This window comes from Setaria italica, chromosome III, assembly GCF_000263155.2.
Source record: "Setaria italica strain Yugu1 chromosome III, Setaria_italica_v2.0, whole genome shotgun sequence".
Taxonomy (NCBI): Eukaryota; Viridiplantae; Streptophyta; class Magnoliopsida; order Poales; family Poaceae; genus Setaria; species Setaria italica.
The window spans coordinates 2,692,885-2,715,343 of record NC_028452.1 but is presented as its reverse complement, the minus strand read 5'-3'; the positions used below and the strand labels follow the sequence as shown (position 1 = coordinate 2,715,343).

Genomic DNA, 22,459 nt, shown 5'->3' with positions numbered 1-22,459 from the left:
GAGCGTTCAGTGCTTCCCATCATGCAAAGAGGGTTGCTAAATTGCTAATTGATATGGTGTATTTATTCGGAAAAAAAATTGGTGGGTGCATTTGCTGTAATGAAGTTACAGATTCAAGAGAACGAGGCCATGAATCCGTGAACCCTGATGCTCTGGAACAACAGGAACATAGCAGAGGCAAAAGCTAGCTCAAAACAAGGAGTAGCAACAATCATGTTTCCAAGCTGTGCTGAAGCTTAAAGCATTTCAAGACACAATATCTAAACATAACGAGCTTCCATATTTGCAAATCAAGATCGAATATGGCACATTGTGTTCATACTGAAGATACAATAATCTCTACCATGTCTGAAACCTTATATAAATACCTAACACGTTGCTTTCCTCTTCCTATACATCCTAACACGACGGATATTTTCAATTTACAGAAGTGTGCTGGCGCGTCCAAATATATCTGCCATCTCTTCTCCCTGCGGACGAATCAACCGGAGAGAAGCCATCTCAGATGCTCGGTTCCATCAACATGAGCAGGAGCGTCATCAGGAGCAGCTACCCTTTTACGCATCAAAGTCTCGACAGATACAGGTTTTCTCTTCCGGCCACCTGCTGAACGCGGTCGCTGTTCATCAGCCTCAACAAAATCACCCTGCAAGCAATTGGTAGGAAACCATAAACATCCCATTGCAAGCTGCATTTCCAAAGGGGAAGGGCACAATATAGATTTTTTTTTTTCGAAATTGTTATTGGCTGGTTATCTGTGTTAGTGTTACCTCGGTGTGCACATGAGCACTAGACTTCTCATGGTTGTCCCTTACATGCTTGTAACAAAACTTCTTGCCACACCCAGAGAATTGGCACACAAAAGGTCGGCGCTGCTCGTGAACTGCCTTAACATGCTTGTTCAAATTGGATTTCTGCAGTTACAAGTTCACCAAGAATGAGTAGCAAAGTACTTTTGCCAATAAAATCGAGAGAACAAACCATAAGAGAATCAAACAGTGTTAGATTACAAACCCGACCTTTGAAAATGAACATTTGCAGTCCTCAAAGTGGCATTTAACCCTTTCAGTAACACAGGAGCCTTCATGCATTTGGCGATGGCGCTTGAAATTCCTCTTTAGTTGTTTAGTGCCACAGACATCACACTGAACATGTTGATGGCAGGATTGGTTATGTGCTTTGAGGCATTCCACATTTGTAAAAGTTTTCATGCAGCCTGGTTCGCAGCAGATAACCTCTGTGTAGTCCAGCTCGACTGCACCACATGTACCAAAAGTTCATCACAACAAAGTCAACTTTGGTAATTTTCCCTCTGATCAAGAGAATAAGACGTTTCAAACAGAGCATATGTACTAGTTGCAGTTCAGTTTTGTTATCGGAAAAGACAATTCTCCTGACTGGAGGAAGTAAGAGATTACAGAGAGTTCATATTGGTAAAGTTGGCTAAAAGGATGGAATAGACTAGAAGTTTTTACTTCCAAGTAAAATCAATAAACTATAAAAACTTCATTGGGCGTTGCAAAGTGTGCTATTTAGAGTCAGTATCAGAAATATGGAAATGGCTGCAAAGTGAGTTTCTCACCATGTGATTCTTCGTGCTTTTTTAACTTGGAAGCATATTTGAAAGTCTTCCCACAGTTAACCTCTGGACAAATGAATTCTTTCTTGCTTTCACAAGGAGAACCATCTTTATGCATTTCCTGAACATGTCTCTGCATATTACCCTTGATATTGAACTTACGGTCGCATCCTTCAATGGGGCACACAAATAGTTTCCCTTGATGAGTAAGTAGATGTCTGTTCAAATGGTCCTTCCTACTATAGCTTAAGGGGCAACCATCAATGTGGCAGGCAAAGGGCCTCTGCAATAGTTATCAGAAGGCATGCATCAATATAGTATACAAAGCAAGGTTTGCTAGAAATAATGTAATAGCGCAGCAAAAAGTACCACAGAGGGGCATGCTACGACATGAACTTTATGTAGCTTGAAAATACATAGAAAGTACAGTTATAAAGCACATGTAAATAACAACAGCAGGCACAAAAGGAAAATCTTAGAATAAGCAAGTTGAAACAAATGAGCAAACCTGAAGAAGCGTGTGAATAAGGCACTCTTGATGGAGCTTCTCAGGACAGTCTCCCAATCCTGATACTAGTCCATTCAAGGCCTTATCGCATTTTGGAGTTCTTTGGGATCCAATGCTTCACACTTTTATATCTCAGTAGGTAGTCTGCAAAAATCAGAGAATCAACTGCCATACAACAATCCCAACCAAAAGCAGAGCCGAACGGCAACTACTACTTATCCAAACACCTCAACTTCAAATGATAATTAATTTGGATCTAGGATGAAATATATCATTTCCACTGTAGGACATTGAGATCTGATCATTTTAATAAACACATAACTTAAGTTCAGCATATATTGGCTTCATACAAGAAATTATGTTTCCCTATTTGTTTTACTATTCGATAATGAGAAGACTGTCGGGTTGTAATGGCTAGATATACTCAAATGGCGTTGTAGCGTGAATCTGTCAATGATCAAATATGACTAATAAGGTAGACACATGACTCCTCAAAAAAGACATTCCATGCTGAGAGTGGACCTTTAGCATATCCCACATAATAGCAACAGAAAGAAACAAATAGCAAGTAGCTCAGAACAGAAGAGACAACCTGAAGAACAGCGTGAAAGAGGCACTCTTGATGGAGCTTCTCAGGAGGGTCTCCCCATCCTGGTACTAGTCCATTCAAGCCCTTCTCGCATTTTGGAGTTCTTTGGGATCCAATGCTTCACACATCCATATCTGAACATACAGACTGTAGAAATCAGAATAATTAATAACTAATGGACTAAACTAGCATACACAAGAACCCAACAAGGCCATGGATACACAGCCCAATGGAACTACTAGTCAACCACAGAACCAATTGTTAAAACAGGCTTGCAGCAACCACACCAGAAGAGCCTGTACTTTTCATTTTGGCTTTTTCTCACAGAGGATATTCACTGGATAATGAATCAGATGAATATTACTAGCCTGAGCATTCATTGAGCATATACTACAACCCAACATGAGCAAAATACCTCGAGTGAATGGCTCTGCATATGTTGCTTCAGATGGGCTGGCTTCTTGAAGCTCATGCCACACTCCTTGCAGTCATGGGTGACCTCCTTGCGCGAAGCACCGCCTCCACCTTCCTGGTAATCCTCCAGATCACCCACTTCATCCTACAGAACAGAAGTACTATTCCAATCACAAAGGAAACACGCATCTGAAGTGCAAAACAAGTGACGGTGCCATGAGCAGCACCACTACCTTATGGTGCTGGAGGACATGGGCGCGGATCAGGCTCTTCTTCGACCGAACCACGCCGCAGAACTCGCACCTGTACCGCCGTATATCCCTCATCGGGGCCGCCGTGGCCGCCCCTGCGCCGCCGCCAGCCTCTTCGCCTTCCCCCACCCTATGCTCCCCGTCCCCCATCTGGCTAACCCCTAAAATCACACCGGAATAAACGAAAAATCAGCAGAAATTCCAGAATCAGGGCCTCGGGCAACATCAATCGGAGGAAACCAACCTCGAATCGCGGAGCAAACCCTGGAATCGGAAGGATCGCGCGGCGTCGAGACTCGAGAGGTAGCTAGCCGCGGTGCAAGAGAGAAACCCTCGACTCGCGAATCGTGAATGCCAAGCCTAGCGGGCCTGTCAGCCAGTAGTAGAGGCCGGCCTAGCGGGTTCGGGTTCGTTAACGGGTTACGGGTTTCGTTCCGGGCGCGCACGTGCGCTCCGTTTCGGTGGCTGCATCCCCCCAGTTCCCATCCGCTGTGGCTGAGCTCGCGGCCGTACGCTTCCGAGCTCCACCCGTCTCACCCCCGACGACCAACCTCGTCGCCGGCGATGGCTTCCGCGGTGGCCGCTTCGACTGCCACGCGGTTCCTCCCGCAGCTATCGGCCCCGTTGCTGCGTCGCGCGCGCGTGGCGCTCCTGCCATCGCCGCTCCCGTGGCGGCCTCTCGCGGTTAGGGTGGCCGCCGCGTCGCGCCGCCCTGGGGACGGGGAGGGCGGGCGGCGGGGGAGGACGCGGAGGCGGCGCGCCAGGGGTGCCGAGCAGGAGGAAGGCGTCTCGCTCAGCTCCGGTGAGCCGCTCCTCCCCTCTCCTCCTCGCCGCCCAATTCCTTCACTCTGCTCCTGTGAGCCTGCCAGCCAGGGGCGCTTTGTTCTGTTGGAACCTGGAATATTAGAAATGCGCGATAACTCGTGGAATTGAGAACCTAATGAAATCAGATTCTTCAAAAATCGATTTACAGTGATCAAAGTCCAGAGCAAGCTATATGCTGAGTTTATTCGTGTGGTGACTTCGTGAAATTCCTCTCTGATGGCTGACCATGGATACGTATGCAGAAAAGGAGCCGGTAAATTCTACTCCACCACGTGCTCAAACTAACAAGGGCACGGAGCCTGTACTGGAGTCCAGCATCACTGGGAAAGGTTCGGCCATTAGAAGGGTTACACTGGTGGTGAGTTTCCTCTGTCCATAATTTTTCCGATACACCTTAGAGTTTATTCTGTACATGGAGTTAATATGGGTTGGTGCAGATTCTCGCTGCAGTGCTCTTTGGAATTAGCATCGCCTTGAGGGATGGATCTGAAAAGGCATCGGAGTATTTTGCTGGGTGTGTGCTATGCGTATCTCATGATCTTTAACATCGACACTGGTTTACAAAATGGTTATAAGTTTTGCTCCCATTTGCATTAGGATTTTCAGGATCATATATGAATAACAGCCCCTTTAAGAAGTATGCAGCACAGCACTGCATATTAGCTTTAGCTTGAGTTCGTTATCGAACGGATCCTCCATTGTTTTGTGCAGTTAATTTGGCTAGTTACTTCTGACTGCTGAACCAATCGTACATCTTGCCATCTTGCTGTTTCCATATTCCAATTATCATTTCTTTAAACACTATTAATTTGCATATTTGAAGACGTGTTTTCCATTGTATCAAATTTTATATAACAAGATCGATCATGATAACACATTTCTATACATATCATTGTAATCATGTCCTGTTATGTAACAGGTATTTATTGGAACAGAGTTTGTCGGTGGACAATCTCTTTGTTTTTGTTCTGGTTTTCAAGTATTTCAAAGTGCCAAAGGAATACCAGGTATGCTTGATGGCTATTGTAACAGTTAAGGTTCAAGTGTACTTTGTACCTTTTCTCACCATTTCTGATATCTGAAACAAGAACCGAGTGCTTTCTTATGGTATTGCTGGAGCAGTGGTCTTTCGGGCTGCGATGATCGTCCTTGGAATAGCTACCATTGAGGTCAATTATTCTCTCATGCTAAACACTGGTTATAATTTTTGTTGCCATATTATATTAACTGTTACGATATTCTCATGTTTTGTAGAAATTTGAGGCGGTGAATCTGCTGTTGGCCTTGATCCTACTATTCACTTCTTACAAGGTAAGATTGTTCATTTTCATGAAAAATGATGGGCCACACTAACCCCTTTCATAGTAACTTGGTTATTGTCCCTTGTTTTTAATATTAACATAATAGTGGTTAGCATGCATTGTTAACATTGTGAGACTAGCAAGCTCGTAACTTGTTCATTTCCTGTGAAAGTACCCTTTGTGGCAAAAGCAAAGCCCTGTTTGCACTTTTTTGAATGTTGGAAAGGCTCTTCAAGACAGTCATATAAAGCTTCTTTAAGTAACTTCAAGATATTCAGTAAGGGCCATGACACTAATACTGTAGTCTTAACATAATGGCAGCTTTTTGCTGAAGAAGAAGAAGAATCTGATCTATCCGATAACTTCATTGTGAAAACATGCCAAAAGTTCATTCCAGTCACTGGTAATAAACTTTATTCAATGATTTTCAGTATTCCTTACCATTCTTCTATTTAGGTTATTAAAATGCTCCACTGTCCTCTCCAGATTTTAGACATAATGATCAGCTCCTCACCCAAATTCTTTGATCAGATATCTGAAATGTTGGAACGACATCATATTTTTAGGAGTTATTCACTTGCTTCTTGTGTAGATTAACTCATTCCTCTGTTTCTCTTGTCAGATTATTATGATGGTGATCGGTTTTTCACTATTCAAGATGGCTTAGGGAAAGTAAGTGTTGCCCAGTTTAAGATGGATAATTTACTAGAGCTCCATGGAATGACTATGTCCGGGAATTTGCAATTTTTATCCATTCTCCATTGTTTTAGTGTGTTACTATTTCAGCGTCCACATTAAGCTTCTTTTTACAACAACACAGATGCATAGTTGGGTGGATAGTTTCATGGAATTTTTCTATATTCAATTCTTCGTAAAGTTATATATGTTCCTGAAGATGTGGTTCTTCTTTTGGTCAATGTATGCAGGCCACACCATTACTCTTGACTTTGGCAGTGATTGAGCTGAGTGATATTGCTTTTGCTGTAGGCTCCTTCCCACATTATTTCATGTACTTTATTTTCTCTGTCATGACCTCCAAGTGTATAGGTTAACATTTGTGTTCCACAGATTGACTCAATTCCAGCAGTCTTCGGCGTCACAAGGGATCCACTTATAATACTATCATCAAATATTTTTGCTATTTCTGGTAAAAATTCAGTCTGTTTTTTTTTTTGGTATACAACTATTAGCATTTGTTAGCTTAAATTTTTTTACAAGAACCACCTCCGCCATAGTGGTGGATTTGCTATCTGCTTGGTCTAAATCTTGTGTATACTGCAGTTTTTCTGCACTTCTGTACAATGTTGAGAACTAACTTGATGGAACTATTACCATGTAGGTTTGCGGTCACTCTATGTGCTCATTTCTGAAAGCATGGCTGAATTAGAGTATCTACAGGTATATTGCAAGGTTTCTTGTGTTATTTACCTCTTAATATTAAATGTTTAGAGATTATCTATTATCTTCTGCTGTTATCTTTCTTTAGAACAAACAAAACATTTGATTTTACATCACCTATTGTGAAAATTAGGTCCATGTAGTGGTAATTGATGGTATTGGTTTATTGTTAGCTTTTGAAACTCGTGTACTATGTGCAATTGTGACTGGTCACATGGGTTCATATGTTGCTCTATTATCTGACTGCACCACTTACTGCTGTTGGCAATTTGCTCTGCAGCCTTCTATTGGTATCGTTTTGGGCTTCATCGGGACAAAGATGGTCTTTGACTTTTTTGGTAAGCAATTAGAACCATCAACTAGCTCTTGTTTTCTCACATTAATATTCATTATTCACCTAATGTTTTAATCTCTCCGTCAGAAGTACACCCAGTAACATTGCTGGCTTTTAAGTGCTTTTCATTGCATTTAATTATGGGTTTCTACTTATGGCAGGCTATCATATTCCAACAGAAGCTTCGCTTGCTATCGTTACCACCTGTCTTAGCGGAGGTGTCATATTAAGTCTTAGGAAAGCATCAAAGGAGGAGGGGGACAAGTAGACAGATGCAACGACACACGCAGGTAAAACGAATGGATCAGATTGCTGCATTTTCTGACAGATAGTGAAACTATGAAAGAAATGATAATAAACACTCAGAAGCCAGGTAAACATGCCCTTTTTTTCACAAAACTAATTACTTATATTAAAAATCTAACCATACAGAATATCTTGTAATCCATATAGTTAGTCTCAGCTGAACGCCTTGTGGCCTTGTTCATTTAAATAGCTTAATGAGGAAATACAGTGATTGCGAAGGCCACCACAAAGTTGGGCTCTTTAGGGGCTCCCATTCGTTTAATAGCATCTGACCATGAAACCATCTAGTTCCACAGGTTAGCTACACATGACATGGTGCATGTAACGCCTCCAGAGGGTTTGTCGAGGTGATCTGGTCAGATGCTGTTGCGAACAGGATTACCTACAGAGTGTACTTTTGTGATAACCTCACCAAACTTTGTGCTGAACCATCATCATGCTGCAACCCCTACATCACCTCACATGAAGCATTGGATTGCTAATACCTATAATAAACATTTTTAGTTTTAGTTAGTGCAAATTCTAGATGTAGATTCTATACCATCCTTTAAACGCCGCTCTGATTGCAGTGAGCAAGAATCGTGTCAAGTATCAACCATGTTTGAAACTGACGAGGACTTAGGTAAACTATCATTGCTCAGAGTTCTACTGAATTTCCTTTCTGCCTTATCTTCCCTGTGTTTTTGGATCATTAGATTGGTCAGTTTTCTTTTGAGATGTTCAGATTAAACTGTAGTTCTCATTGCATACAAGTCCAGTAACTATTTCTTAAATGGTGCATAATTCATGTCGTGTTTTTTTGGCTGAATATTCATGTCACGAAATGTGAGGAAAAAAGTCCAAGGAATTATCCTACATTCCTCTGTCAGACCTTGCAGAGTGGAAATCTTTTTCCCGTTCCTAGATATATTGATACTTACATCGAAACTGTTCTTTTCCCATGGTGCAGTGTACTTCATTCATTGTTCATGTTTGGAAGTAGAAGGCCTTGGAAGAATGAAGACACTTGCAATTTGCGTAACACCAGTGTTGCACTAGTGGTAGCCTCCACTACTTAGCTGACTTGGAAGCAGTTCAGCTTGACGGCTGAGAATGGCAGACGCGATCAAGGCATGACATTGGTGCCTGATCCTAATCTGGAAGTTCCATGAGTTTAGTTCTGAACCAAACGGTTTTGGGTCAGGGGTCAATCAAAGACTGCAGGGCAAAAACATAGGAATCCGGTCCTTGTAATGCCTGTTGCTTAAGGTAGCACATAGAGTATATTCTGAACATGATGGACATCAAAACCACAATTTACAGTGTAACTTAAACAATAGTATGCTCAAGCTTAATATATTACAGCATATGAAATTATTCATTATATTTCATCCTTGTAGCTAATGCTTCTGACCTGAGATGTCAAATGAATTTATCCCCTATGCATGTAAATATGTACAACATTCTGAAATTCAGCCCCTCCGGCATAGTGCCCCTCATACAGAAGCTCTGATATTTGGAACAAGCTCCCAGGATTACAGTCTCAGCATAAAACAGAGCGGTATAGCAAGGTTAAGTTCACTTTGGGAAGTAGCAAACCAATTGTATTGAGAATGCAGTTTATTGTTCACACTGAAATCTGAAAATGCAGAATAAGTAATAGCCTTACGACTTCGCAGCCAGCATCACACGTATATACAAATTTAAGAGAGCTACAGTGACTTTGTTGACGACATAATACAGTTAAGTGGCACTAATCATAAAACTCTGACGATGTGATGATCACACGGGCTCAGACCTTCGAGCCATCAACTTCAGCAGCGTAAACCTGGCCATATTCACCCTTGTTGTCATCCTCATCCAGGTAATCAGCCCTTGCATTGAGGGCCAGCATCTGGCAAACAAGCCAGAAGAGAGCAGCATCTAGGGCAAGGAAAGCGGCGCCACCAAACAGGCCAGTCTTTGCAGTAGGGCACTGGTAAGTCATGTCGTGGTGGATTGTGTTGCTGCGGTGAAGGCCCTCAGTAACAGTTGCCCAGAGCAACATTGCAATAGCCAGGGCCGAGACAAGCCTGATTTCACATAAAGCAAACAGAATCAACTATGTGCATATTCAGTACTCCAAATTAATTTAAGTGCAGGAAACAGCATGATGCACAGTATAATCATACAATGGTGCTAATGGAAATAAGACTTCAATAGATTGTATGCCAAAACTGCGAATCATCAAAGCAGAAGATTGCACAATACAAGATTTAGTTCAATAACCTTCTAGATGGGCAATTCTACACTTTTAGCATTGATTAGCATTATTATACCGAAGAGAACTCAATGAAATGACTTCAGTGTCAGGGAAGACAGTTCTGGAATGCAAAACTTGGATGGATCATTTGCAGTTCAATATCACCAAATGGCAGGAGAGGACCCAACAAGTGAGCCATAAAAGAAGTAATATATAACATAGAAGGCATAATGTTTCACATGAGATTTTTAGCCATATAGCTGAAAGGATACTCACTCTGCAACAACGAAGAACACAGTCAAGCTGGTGCTTTGAAAGAGCGCTCCACGAGGTACTGACTTGCCCGAGTACGGGAAAAAGATAGCAACGTGTCCTACAATGGCAGCTACAACGAGCGCCACAAGGGACAGGCTTCCCATTGCAATAGTTGGATCACTTGGAAACTTGCAGATGACAACATCCTTTCCTTGGATAGGAGTCCCAGCAGCAGGCTGCAACAAAGGCAACATCACAAGTATGTTTAGAGGAAATCCGCAATAACGATAGTGTGTGGTGTTCCGCCGAAGTTCATCATCCTTGATACAAGGTTCATAACAGGAACCGGGCCTGACCTTTTTGTTTTCCGCGATGACGCCAAGCACGAACGCCAGAATCCCAAAGAACGAAACAATGAGGGAAATCCGTATCGGCGAAGACAGAGCCATTGCTCCTGCAGGATAAGCGAATGGCCCGTTGAGATGAAGAGAACCAGTAACCTAAATAATGGAATACAGAGAAAGGGACAAAGAGCGCCAACAACGCAACAGCATCGCAAGCTCCTCCCTCATAAACTAGGTAAACTCCGGAGGTACCAAGTAATCCATTTATTTATTTTGATGATGGTGACATAGCCCAATCCCATCAAGTGCAGCAATCATAATCACAAGACAAGAAATTAAAAAAAATACAAACTGTTTTTCCTCCGTTTGATTTCATCTGCTGACTGCTGATGCAGGGAAACGGTGTCTATCCCCTTGTCAGAATGATGTTCCAGGCCAGAAATCAGATTGGGGGAAATGCAACAACCGACGGATCGATCCATCAATCAAAGTGTTCAGTGGGTCAAGAAGTCAACTGCCCCAGTGAAAACCCACTTCCGGATCCAAGACGACTAACAGATTCAGTTCGCATCCATCCCCAACTGGAAGAAGAAATCAGGCGGGGAACGGACTTTCACATGGCCGCCGCGTGGGGGGTTCACTGCAGCTGAACCCGCCAGCAATCCCGGTCGCAGGCAACTACTCCCCGAGACAAATTCGTAGCAGACTGGACGGAACAGAGTAGAAGGCCCCGAACGGGAGCGAAAGATTTGGCGCTGATCCATCGCAAGCAGCAGCAAAGACCCTAGCCCTAGGGAAGAAGACGAGAAATGCCCCCGGTCCATCCATCCAAGCAGGTGGGGTACATAGGACAGGGCTCCTAGACTCGTAGCGGACGAGGCGGCCGTGGAATGGAGGGATACCTGGCTGGAAGCCGGGGTGGCGGTCGCCGGAGAGGGCCCGATTTCGGTGGTCAGTCGCCTCACCTCGCCGCCGTCGCCAGCGGAGGGGGGAAGACGCACGGTTTGTTGGGGGAAGCGGGGATGGATGGGTTGCAAGGCACGGGCGCACGGCGAGTTAGTTAGGGGGAGGTTTTATTTATTTATTTATTTTGGCGCCCTTTTCTTTTGTGTCAGAGGGGGAGGGAGGGAGGGAGCACGCGCGCATCTAGGCGATGGTTGCGTGCACGCGCGCATCTAGGCGATGGTTGCGTCTTGTTACGATTTTTAGTTTTGCCTGTTGTAATCATTGACCTGGAGATTTGATTTCGAGAGAGGCAATTTTAAAGAAGACGAAGAAAAGTGAAAAAAATTTAGAAAACAAAAAAAAATGGAAGTTTAGATAAGCAGAAATGGGTGTACCCGAAGTGTTTCGGTGGTTTCCCAAGCGAGGATGGGACACTTCGTGGTTGTTTGGATCTCTTGAAAGATAAATCTGTTGTAGTAAAACGTGTTTGTAGAGGATTTTTAGTAAAATCAGTTTTAGTTAGTTGTTCCGTTAAATTGTGTTTTATGAGTATCTTGTTTGGATGACGAAAGATGAATACAAGTTTTGTGAGTAAGTTGTTTGGCTATAAAATTAAAATATGACGTATATTACTCAAAACATCACACGACTTATTTCACTTTCTCTCGCCATCAGCCCAATAAATGATCAAATTATTCTCCGCTACTGTTCGTTAGTAGAAATGATGTGCAGCGGTGCATGCATGGTCGCTAGGCAGCAGTGCTCCACTCCTGTGTGCAGGGCTCCTCGTGCTTTGCTCCACTCCGTCGCCTCGTCTACCGTGGATAAGTTCACCTCTCGTCCTTTCTACCGTGCCCTCTCTCTCTTTATCTTTCCCACTCACTTTTCCCCATCTTATCCGCTCATCGCCGGTGCTATCTTCTTACCGCCATCGACCAAATCAGGCAGCCCAGGCTCCACGGCGACTCAGGCGACGCTTCCTGGAGGCTGAGACATGGATTGTCTTACTCTAATTCCTGCGTGGCATTGGCATGTTCTACTTCGAAATGAAGTCAGAGAGCATTCCCGTGGCCCCGACGACGCATCGGCAACTTCGGGCGGTGGCGGCGGCGGCGAGGGGGGCTCTTCTGGAAGGCGCCGCACCGGATCTCACCACCGAGCTACAATGGCTTCCTCTACCGTGTGTATCTCATCAACGCCGTCACTCATACTTGATAACTTCCCTGTTGCCTATGTACTGGTAAGTTTGCTTCCCTTCTTACTTGCACGCTGCAGCTAATGATCCTATTTTGCCTTGGGTGTCATGTTAATTTTGCAATATTGCGCCACACTAGATTTAGATTCAGTACTTGCATATCCTGATGAGAAAGTCTTCTCTAGTAACTGACAAAGTAGAATGAATTCACATTTAGTTTATTGTACAAATAAAATTGGGCATGTGCTAGAAGCATAGCAGTACCTTGACTAACATGTTTCTAGTTCAGAACTAAAACATGAAGTTAGAAAAACACAGAGTAATGTATCCAATACAAGATGTTGCACTTAAATAATCTATTGTAACTAATAACAAAACTTGAAGCCTGAAGGTGATAAAACCATGACTAATCATCATGAGATGGATGTGCAGTACGTTGTTGATGGTTAGTCCACAGCTGCCGAGCAATGTTTCCATGGACATGCTCACCAGCAACCCGTTCATCTTCTCGTATATTTGATCGACTTCTTACTGGTTCATCACCAAGTTCACGATTCTCTTCCATGCCCGTATCCTCGTAAAGCCCAAACAACTCATCATTCCGTGTAGCCTTTCGTATAAAGTTATGGATTATACAACAAACCATAACAATTTTTACTTGAGTCTCATATGGATAAGGAATTCCTCCTTTAACTTTTAAAATCGAAACGCGGACTTTCAGAACACCCAAAGTGCGTTCCACCACATTTTGTAGCTATACGTGTCGATGATTGAATAAATCCTTTTCACCTTTGTAGTGCCAGTTACTTCCACGAAAAGAGCCAATGTGATAGCGATCACCACGATAGGGTGCAACAAATTTTAGTGTATTTGCATAGCCCGAGTCCACTAAATAATATTTACCTGCAAAATAAAGTCATTTGTCAATCAATCAGGACTAGAGAAAGATAGACATTGTTAACACTTCACACAGCTTTTCTTTTTTACCTTCTGGTATAACAAAACCTCCGCCAGTAACAGCCCATTTAAGCTAAGTTTGATCTGATGCAGAACCTTCCCAACCAGCAACTACATGCGTAAATGTCATGTCAAATGATACTACTGCCATAACATTTTGAGATGGAAAACCATGCCTATTTCTGTAGGGAGTTTGCTCATCAAACTTGATTTTTGCTTCAATATGTGTGCCATCAATTGCTCCAAGACAGTTCTTCAATGTAAATAGTAAGATCAACTTTATTTACTGAAAGAATAATGGACAAGACAATTACAAATGAGCAAGCAATGATAGAAAACTTACCTTGAAATATGGGTAGTATTTTGAATCAGCTCTAATTTTAAGGGGCACTTCATTGGGTGGGTCTATTATGTATATACCACGCAAACCATTTATCGCATCTAAAACATTATTAAAGTGTCGACTAACAGTTTCTCCCGAATGTTGATGTTTGTCATGGATGACATGATTCCTAATACTGTGACCGACAACATGGAGGAACATCACTAACTGTTCATCCACTGTCATTCTCAGTGTATCCTGAAGTAAATTTCTCTCGCACAGTTCATCCTTTAGCAAGTAGAAAGTGTGTTTATCAACACGTAGTTGCTCAAAAAATCTAATAGGATGGCCTTCAAGTAGTTGCCTTGTCCTTTCAGCACCACTTAATTTCAAAGTGTTACGACTGCTTTTGAAAAGTCTTGTGAAGAACGCATCACGAAACAATGACACAGCAACGATATTGTTAATAACCATCTGCTCTGAGTCAGAAATATCATCATCTAACACTTCTGATGAGTTCATCTCACCCTGCATGATACAATATTCTTAGTACATAAAAAAATTAATTTCACATGAGCATAGCAATCATGATTATGAAACACAAACAAATCACTCAAAAATGAAAATTAATAGAGATTGTTCTATCACAAGCTTGAAATAAAATGCATATAGTCTGCATTAAGAAACCAAATGTAATCTAAAGATCATAAACTAAGTTTCTAATTCATAAATCTAAAGTCCATGTATTCATAGAGTCCGCGTCTCCTCATCCATCTCAACAAAGACTCATCTTTGTTCAACATTTGTAAATATTGTTGCAGCCTTTACTTTCTTGCTTGGGTCAACACCACTCACACTCTTTAGTATTTCCATGCAGGCTTTCACTGAATATGCTTCCTCCTGTAGGGCTACTCTTTTCCACATTTCAACTATTTTTGTAGTTGCATCAACAAGACTATCTATTGCATTTACAACATCATCAGCTGTGCGCTTTTGGCCTCTAGAATTATCTTGAGGTTTACTTCCACTTGCATTAGATGGCTTTATCTTTTTGTTGCCACCTTTAGATTTTGAGTAGAATTGCTTGGAGTAACCACTTGACTAAGGGGCTGTTTGGATACGAGGTGCTAAACTTTAACAGTGTCACATCGGATGTTCGGATGCTAATTAGGAGGACTAAACATGAGCTAATTATAAAACTAATTGCAGAACCTTGTGCTAATTCGCGAGACGAATCTATTAAGCCTAATTAATCCATCATTAGCAAATGGTTACTGTAGCACCACATTGTCAAATCATGGACTAATTAGGCTTAATAGATTCGTCTCGCGAATTATAATCCATCTGTGCAATTAGTTTTGTAATTAGCTTATGTTTAGTACTCCTAATTAGTATCCAAACATCCGATGTGACAGGTGTTAAACTTTAACAGGTGTTTCCCAAACACCCCCTAACATGTTTCTCATTGGATTCATTTTCCTTCACTTCAGCTTCCTCATTAAGATTAATTGGTGTATGCTTGTTTGACAAACTTGCATCTTTCCCTTTGCTTGATGTAGCACGAGACCCTTGTGCAGTTGAAGTTGCACATATCTCTTGAAAATCTGTCCAACTAGGCCACACTTTATCACGATATTCTTGAACCGCATTGTTTTTCTGCAATGTGTTAATGTGTTGGTTAAATTGTGCACTGAACTTTGGAATTTAACAAAGTTACATAACAGAAAATCCATTAGATTACAACATACCTCAATAAGTTCCTCCCATTTTTCCTTGGTAGCTTTGATCATTTTGTCATCGTCATCCCAACCAAATCCAATGTAACTAAGAAGTTTGTTCATGGTAGTATAGCAGGACCTGAAGTACTTATATCGATTTTTCAATTATTGCAGTTCAAGTTTCTCAACTCTAGCACTACTGAAGGAAGCTAAGATTTCACGCCATGCTACCTTTGTGTATGTGGTACCTTCTTTTCCACCATTCAGGGTTTGATCTTTCAAGATGTTGAGGAGGGATTTGTCCTCACTAGCTTTCCATGTGTGCCTCTTTATGCAAATCTTTTTGTCCACATAGTCCTCCATGTTTTTCTAAAAGGAACCCATATAGCATGGCGATTGCTTATACAGACCTTATTAAACATAAACACTACCATCTATAAGAGAAGAATTCAACTCTAGGAATCACAAGTGCGAGATTTGGCATTTACACTTGCATGTTCTAACAGCTAACTGTGTGTTTCAATTCTATGCAGGCAACAAGCTAGATGTGTTACTATTCAATGATGACCCATTATTTTGCATTGAATTTATGCATAAGAAGAAGATATTACCTGAGATCAATGCAGCTACTGGCTGTTAAATTGGACTTGAGTGATTGAAGGAAGTCACGAAAGGGATGGCGACTCACCAACAGTCCGGCCAGCGGTCCGGCGGTGGCGGGCTAACCTTCTCCAATGTCGATTGATTAATTAGATGCTAACCTAGTTGGGGCTTCTTATATCCTGCTTAGACGGCAACATTAGGCGTGAAAAGCACGATTGCGAGAGAAAGTTTCGCGCGTTGCAGTGGGAAAATGATGTATTATGTTGGCGCCAAAATCATGGTTATGGAAAACCAGTTCCGCTAAAAACGATGAGGATCCGTTTCTGTTAATATGCATTTTTTGGGTTTCGTGAAAATCAGGTTTCCCTCGAACGGGAGGTGGTTGCGGGATCCAAACACGATTTTAGCGGTGGTTACGGAAAAGCAGGTTTTACGGAATCTTATTTTTGTAAAACAGGAGATCCAAACAACCCCTTCAGAAGTCATCGTGGATGTGCAAGTCAGAACTTTGCAAGGAAAACGAAGTCAGAACTCTCCTTGGGGTGGCTCGGGCGGAACTCGAGCGCCGGTGCCGCCGCCCCTTCCATCCCCTCCTCGCCGTCGCCCAAGCGGCCGCTAGAAGCCCGCGCGGCCGCAAGGAAGGCGACGGCGGTGCTCCACCACCCTCCTCCTCTCCTTTCCTCCCCTCTCGCGCTCTCTTTGGTGGCGGCCATGGCGGTGGCGGTTCCCACCGGCCGTCCGCGGCCGGATCTGCCCTGGCTATGGCCGGATTCGCACCCTCGACCGCCAGATCTGCTTCCCCGGAGCCTCGGCATGTTGGGGATTTGCGATGGCGGCGGGCCGAGCGGCGGTGCGGCGTGGCGTTGGGCGTGCGGATTGGCTCGGCCACGACGACGCCAGCGACCACGGCTCGGGCGGCGTGGCTCGGCTACAGTGGCGTCGGCGGCCGGTGCGAGGCGTGGCTCGGCTGCGGCGGTGCCCGCGGCCGGCGTGTGGCAGCTGCCCTCCGCATCAGCAGCGGTGGCACCCACTGTCGGCGCGCGGCGTCACCCAGCAGCTCCGTGGTGATGTGGCTGGGGCTGCGGCCCTGCGGTGGCTAGTCACTCCAATGGCGTCGCGGCTTGCCCCTGCGGCGGGCGGGCTCCAAGGTGGTGTGCAGCGGTGTGTCGGTGACGCCGTGGTGGTGTCGTTGGCTGCGACCGCACGGAGGCTCACCAGCACTGCCATGGTGGTAGGGCTGGTGGCACCGACCGTCTCTTTACACCGTAGTGACGATGTGGGTGAAAACCATCCCTCCTTGGGATGGCGTAGATAGCGCCATTTGCGTCATGTCCTTCTTGAAGGTGACGTCAGGCATCTCTTGCGCGGGCTTTGGCTCCTGTTTGGGGCCAACGGCTTGGATGCCGGTCTTCCTGTCGGATGAGGCTGGTGAAAACCCAACCTAGTTTTGGGCTGGCATCGACGACATCTTCAACGTCATGACCTTCTTGAAGGCAATGTCAGGCATTTCGGGCGAGGTGGCTTGCTTCAGCGATGGTTGCTTCCGAGAGGGTGCTTTCTTTCTTTTCCTTTCTTTCTCTTTCCTTTTTTTTTAAAAAAGGGAACCAGTATGTGATGTTGGTTGTGCGGTGGCTTGTGTCGACATCCTAATCCGACCAGGCAGAGTTCGTGGAGACTCGGGTCGATGTCCCAATCCGAGCGGGCGGAGTCTTCATTGAGGCTCGTGTCGACGTCCCAATCCAACCGAGTAGAGTTGAGAGAGATCCGGTTAATGTCCCAATCTAACCGACCGATGTTGTGTGGTTGAGTTGAGTTGTGCGTTGACGTGGTACGACGTATGTTGATGTCTCGATCTAACCGGTTTTTAATATAAGCGGCAGCTCTCCTCGTTAAAGAAAAAGTAAGAAGTCAGAACTTGCAAGAAAACAAACGGCCTGTTCGGTAAAGCTATGGACGGGCCTAGATTACGAGGAACAGCGTGGTGGTGGGCTCCGGGCAGGTCAGTAGAAGAACCGACGTCGCAGTTGGACGTTGGGCTTCTTAGTGGCCCATTTAGCACAGTCGATGGCCCATGCATTTGGGTTGTTCATGGGTTGCCCAATATCATCGTACCATTGGGCCATAAATTAAACTGCAACTGGAAAAAAGAAGATTCCGTTGCCGGGACTCGAACCCGGGTCTCTCGGGTGAGAGCCGAGTATCCTAACCAGCTAGACTACAACGGATCTTGACATTTGCAGGTTACATAGATCAATACATTTCTTTCTTGTTGACTCTGCTAATTGAGGACGCCAAAATCTTGCCAAGTGTAGAAACCTACTCCACGGATATCAGATTTGGTTGTTGTTGGGCTGCCAAATATCATCGTATCATGGACCATGCGCTACCTACCTACTAGCAAAAGTTTCTCTGCAAAAAATGTCAAAAAAAAAAATTATGCATGCTGCATATTGTTGTTTCATTTGTCATGATGCACGCGTGCCTATGGCGGCGGTCCCGGCCCTGTCAACTACCGATATCAAGTGCATGCATTGTAATGCCGGATCGTCGTCCATCTCTGCAAGAGGCCAATTATGTGCAAACAAACCGTACAAACACGAGGTTGCATGCATGCTCTGAATTAATTGCTCCATATCTCTCAGTACCACACATGTGATGTGCGCCCGCTGCGTGACATGGATCGGATCATCATAATCATATACCCATCGATCTTAATGCCATTTCGATCGTCCTCACATGCATTTATAAAGCGTAGGGAGCAATATGATGTTTGCTACTAAAAGCAAGGATATTCCCTAATTACTACACTTGAAATGAAGCATCGCATATACTCCCTCCGTCCTAAATTACTATTCGTTTTAGCTTTTCTAGATATAAAATTTTTGATATAGATATAGATGTATGTATGTCTAGATACGTAGCAAAAACCTATGTACTTCATTCGTTCCAAATTATAGGTCGTTTTGGCTTTGCACTTAAATATAGTGTATATCTATATGCATACAAATATTTATGAATAAAAAAGTCAAAACGACATATAATTTGAAATGAAGGGAGTATCTAAAAAAGCCAAAACGAATAGTAATTTAAGATGAAGGGAGTATTGAGTAGAATGCATGTGAGGACGAAAATAAGGACAATCTACACGTATGCATACTTCTGGTCCATCAAGATAATTAAGGGCAGTCGTCTTGATTCGCAGATAAAACCGCACATGAAAATGAATTTTTACATGAAAATGAAAATGAGTACATCATATTGTTTCTGTATGCGTGATTAATTAACTTCTTGATGGTCGTAAGGGAAGCTAACGACCGAGAGTTAGACTTTTTATCCATCAGTTAGCTGCCTAAATTTAGCAGCTATGGATCCAAACAGGAATTCTTTAGCTAGTTGAACCCAGCTAAACTAGCTTAAAAACTGGTAAAAGACCATAGCGTCCCTCCATTACCTCAGGAAAATCTCTATGCCCCCACGCCCCCGCTAAACTAGCTTAAAAACTGATAAAAGACCATAGCGTCCCTCCATTACCTCGGGAAAATCTCTGTGCCCCCACGCCCCCGCGCTGCTTGTTGGAAATGACCAAATCTATCAGTCTCCTCACGAACTCACGAAACTCTATGATCGCTCAGGTGTATGGTAAACACGTACACATTCACAAGCAGAGGCACACACGAGAAGTCTCTTTTTCACGGCACTGCACATCAGCGCCCACATCACTTCTATTCTCTTCACCACAGCCTGACGAACGCGGCGATTACAACGACTTAAATAAACACGCAAGCACACACTGGCACTGGTTGAGCCACGTCTGGCCGCACGATCACCACTAACGACTCCATGCATGAGCTATCTGATCCACTTTTCTCGCCATGACTCGTTCACTTAGATTTGGCCACAACTCCAAGCCAACGTGTGCCTGCATGCTGATCAGACTAACAAACACATGCATCTGCTGATTTTCTCCTAAGCAATCGCCATGTCTCAACCAGGCACCTGGCCGCACACCGCAACACATACTCACACTCACGTCATGGCTGCCGATCTGCTTGCACTTGTAGGTCCTGGCCACTACGCCATGCTGCACGACACACACACGAACGCTCCTAACTAGAACTCAACGATGCGCCGCCGCCCCGCCTGTCGCCGCCCGCGCTGCTCTGTCCACCGCCCGCCCCGTGGGCACGCGGAGAAGCTCTGGCCGCCACACTGCTACCAGCGCTCTCCGTCGCGTTGCCCCCGAGGCTGTCGGTGGTTGCCCTGCTGCAGCAGATTGTTCACGCGGAGGGCGCGCGCGTGTGGCTCGGCGCCTACGACACTGCCGTGAAGGCCGCGCCACGCGTTTCGCCTGCGCGGCTCCAAGGCCACCCGCCGCCGCTCCCCATCCCAACGCTGCCACCGCCGGCGACGAGACCTGCAGCGGCTCCTTCGGCGGCGGAGCGACGGAGGAGTCCCCCTGGAATGACGGCAACCGGAGGACGTGGAACGACGGCCCCGCCGGCGCCGCGGACGACGAGCGTAGGCCGCAGTCGGCGTCGAGCGCCGTGCTGAACCAGATCGAGTCCCTGGGCGACGGCGGCCGTCCGCAGATTGCCAAGGCGGGCATGCCTCACGTTTCTTGTCTCGATCTAGAATTGTATAGCTCCTGCCGCATGACGAGATTTTGGTGCTCCGGCCGAGCTGTGGAGAGAGAGATTGGAGAGATGGTGGATAGATTTTGGTGCATGACAAGATTGGAGAGATGGTCGCCGCTCCCCTGCCAACGCCGAGAGAGATGGAGGATTTCAGAGAGATTGGAGAGGGAGGGAATGGCAAAGGCTAGAGGATTCAAGAGATTGGAGAGCTGTACTAGCATTTTTAATCAAGGGTAGGATAGTCCAGCAGCTACAAATTAGCTAGTCACTCTTTACCTGGCTAAATTAGAAAAGTTTTAGCTAGATAAATTTTAATTGGGTGGATCCTTATTAATCACGCATGCCGCGTGTGTGACGTGATGCGATCATGCGACGCGAGCAACAAGTTTGAAGCAGGACTGGCGGGCAACCACAGCTGCTGGCTGTCGGCTGCAGGTCAGTAAAATCTCGACACGTTTCTGCCCTTCTTCCGGGTAGTATCTCCGGTTGGTACTTGGCAGTAAAAATGGTGAGGGCAATCATCATTCTACACGAGTGACGACGACGGCAGTCGAGGTGCCGCACGGTACGGTCCAGTACAATCCGTTACTTCACTTCAGGATGCGACTGTTTTTTTTTCTCCCTCCAACCAAATCTTCAAGAATCTTTTTTTGTTGGCCACCGTAATTTCTCCTCTTTTTTTTTCTTTTTGAATCTACACTACAATGTAGAGATATACGAAGATGCATAGGGCTGAGTGCCCCAAGCATTAGCCGGCCGGAGGAATGAAAACCGTTGAAGTTGGTGAGCTACTGGTACAGAGGACAGTGGCCAATTATGGAACTGGATGTAGTAGCTTCATCCATTCCTTCTGATCGATCTGATGTCTCCTCCTCTTACTTTGATCTCAAGCAAAGCTGATAACTGTCGCCGCTGGTACGTGTACTACGTGTTACATGATCCGACTCTTATCTGCGGAGACTCTGACAAAAAAAAAAGGGGTCATTGTCTTCTGTGAAAGATTCTCATCACCTCGTGGACTCGCGGTGGACTAGTCATGAGTGCCAAAATTTTACTCTACGGTGTCAAGTAGTAGAATATTGTGTGCAACATACCATATGCTAGACGACTAGATTCCCTTGCAGTGACAAAAGCTTCCCAAGCGAAACAAATATGCATGCAGCAGTACCTTTTTGCAGCACAAGACAAGGGCTAAATGAGGGTGTAGTCTCTGAATATTTGCATGGGAAAAAATTGTAAAAAGGATCAGTGTCAGACTATCAGAGAGATCATCTATCCACATGGCCCGTGCAGGGGCGCCAAATTAGCATCATGACACATGTACACACATACAGTTTGGACTCGGGCATGCTGTAACATAAAACAAAGGCAGCAAGATTGCAGCGGGATGCAAGCTTCACGTGGCTGCCACCTACTGTGTTTTCATCAGGCCATGACTCATGTGCCCCTCTCCTCCTAAAGTTGTTGGGAGCACAAAGAAAGAACAGTCACCAGCCTGTAATTTCAGAGATCACACTTACAACTATTACTGAATAGTGAATTGGAACTGCTAGTCATAGTAATTAGCATTAAAGGTGTTTAGGATTGAAGCTGGTAATTTGCACAAATGCAGGGGGTGTTTAGTCTTAAATCACTAGGGGCTGTTTGGTTCCCAGGGCTAAACTTTAGCCCCTGTCACATCAAATGTTTAGATACTAATTAGGAGTATTAAACATAGACTATTTACAAAACTCATTGCACAGATGGAGGCTAAATGGCGA

The 22,459-nt window shown here is 44.5% G+C and overlaps 3 protein-coding genes and 1 non-coding gene across 7 annotated transcripts; 1 reads left to right on the top strand and 3 right to left on the bottom strand.

The window, feature by feature from the left end:
* Positions 1-261: 261 nt before the first annotated feature.
* LOC101767413 (transcription factor IIIA) lies at positions 262-3,701 on the bottom strand. The gene is made up of 7 exons (XM_004960276.2): positions 3,586-3,701; positions 3,324-3,502; positions 3,092-3,235; positions 1,583-1,862; positions 1,020-1,255; positions 771-914; positions 262-646 (listed from the first exon to the last, which is right to left on the bottom strand). Exons 2-7 carry the CDS (start codon positions 3,489-3,491, stop codon positions 482-484), a joined length of 1,137 nt encoding a protein of 378 aa, XP_004960333.1. The 5' UTR covers positions 3,492-3,502; positions 3,586-3,701; the 3' UTR covers positions 262-481.
* Positions 3,702-3,823: 122 nt separating this feature from the next.
* LOC101766048 (thylakoid membrane protein TERC, chloroplastic) lies at positions 3,824-8,875 on the top strand. 3 transcript variants are annotated; one of them, XR_214784.3, is made up of 15 exons: positions 3,825-4,143; positions 4,409-4,524; positions 4,604-4,680; positions 5,086-5,173; positions 5,255-5,335; positions 5,421-5,477; positions 5,789-5,870; positions 6,090-6,139; positions 6,394-6,450; positions 6,536-6,614; positions 6,807-6,865; positions 7,146-7,203; positions 7,361-7,489; positions 8,075-8,127; positions 8,455-8,875. XR_214784.3 is itself a non-coding variant. In XM_004960275.4 (14 exons), exons 1-13 carry the CDS (start codon positions 3,906-3,908, stop codon positions 7,465-7,467), a joined length of 1,149 nt encoding a protein of 382 aa, XP_004960332.1. In that variant the 5' UTR covers positions 3,824-3,905; the 3' UTR covers positions 7,468-7,489; positions 8,455-8,875. The 3 variants fall into 3 exon arrangements, 2 of the variants coding, with proteins under 2 accessions (XP_004960332.1, XP_012700318.1); XM_004960275.4 differs by lacking the exon at positions 8,075-8,127 and having other exon boundaries at positions 3,824-4,143; XM_012844864.3 differs by lacking the exons at positions 8,075-8,127; positions 8,455-8,875 and adding an exon at positions 7,802-8,068 and having other exon boundaries at positions 3,824-4,143.
* Positions 8,876-9,056: 181 nt separating this feature from the next.
* On the bottom strand, positions 9,057-11,389 carry LOC101765634. 2 transcript variants are annotated; one of them, XM_022825417.1, is made up of 4 exons: positions 11,241-11,389; positions 10,338-10,438; positions 10,003-10,217; positions 9,057-9,556 (listed from the first exon to the last, which is right to left on the bottom strand). In XM_022825417.1, the coding sequence occupies exons 2-4, from the start codon at positions 10,428-10,430 to the stop codon at positions 9,277-9,279; spliced, it is 588 nt and encodes a 195-aa protein (XP_022681152.1). In that variant the 5' UTR covers positions 10,431-10,438; positions 11,241-11,389; the 3' UTR covers positions 9,057-9,276. The 2 variants fall into 2 exon arrangements, with proteins under 2 accessions (XP_022681152.1, XP_004960329.1); XM_004960272.2 differs by having other exon boundaries at positions 10,338-10,435; positions 11,228-11,386.
* Positions 11,390-18,217: 6,828 nt separating this feature from the next.
* On the bottom strand, positions 18,218-18,290 carry TRNAE-CUC. The gene has a single exon. It is a non-coding gene; the product is annotated as a tRNA-Glu (tRNA).
* Between the last annotated feature and the right edge of the window lie 4,169 nt (positions 18,291-22,459).

Bases quoted from the DNA above. Each gene is read 5' to 3' on its own strand.
- LOC101767413 (XM_004960276.2), bottom strand. From the start codon at position 3,491: ATGGGGGACGGGGAGCATAGGGTGGGGGAAGGCGAAGAGGCTGGCGGC. The intron at 3,236-3,323 runs GTAGTGGTGCTG...TCTGTTCTGTAG, and splicing joins ATGTCCTCCAGCACCATAAG to GATGAAGTGGGTGATCTGGA. The intron at 1,863-3,091 runs GTATTTTGCTCA...TAACTATTGCAG, and splicing joins TGCAGAGCCATTCACTCGAG to AGGCCCTTTGCCTGCCACAT.
- LOC101766048 (XM_004960275.4), top strand. From the start codon at position 3,906: ATGGCTTCCGCGGTGGCCGCTTCGACTGCCACGCGGTTCCTCCCGCAG. The intron at 4,525-4,603 runs GTGAGTTTCCTC...GGGTTGGTGCAG, and splicing joins TTAGAAGGGTTACACTGGTG to ATTCTCGCTGCAGTGCTCTT. The intron at 6,615-6,806 runs GTAAAAATTCAG...ATTACCATGTAG, and splicing joins AAATATTTTTGCTATTTCTG to GTTTGCGGTCACTCTATGTG.
- LOC101765634 (XM_022825417.1), bottom strand. From the start codon at position 10,430: ATGGCTCTGTCTTCGCCGATACGGATTTCCCTCATTGTTTCGTTCTTT. The intron at 10,218-10,337 runs GTCAGGCCCGGT...CCTTTGTTGCAG, and splicing joins TCATCGCGGAAAACAAAAAG to CCTGCTGCTGGGACTCCTAT. The intron at 9,557-10,002 runs GTGAGTATCCTT...ATGTGAAATCAG, and splicing joins GTGTTCTTCGTTGTTGCAGA to GCTTGTCTCGGCCCTGGCTA.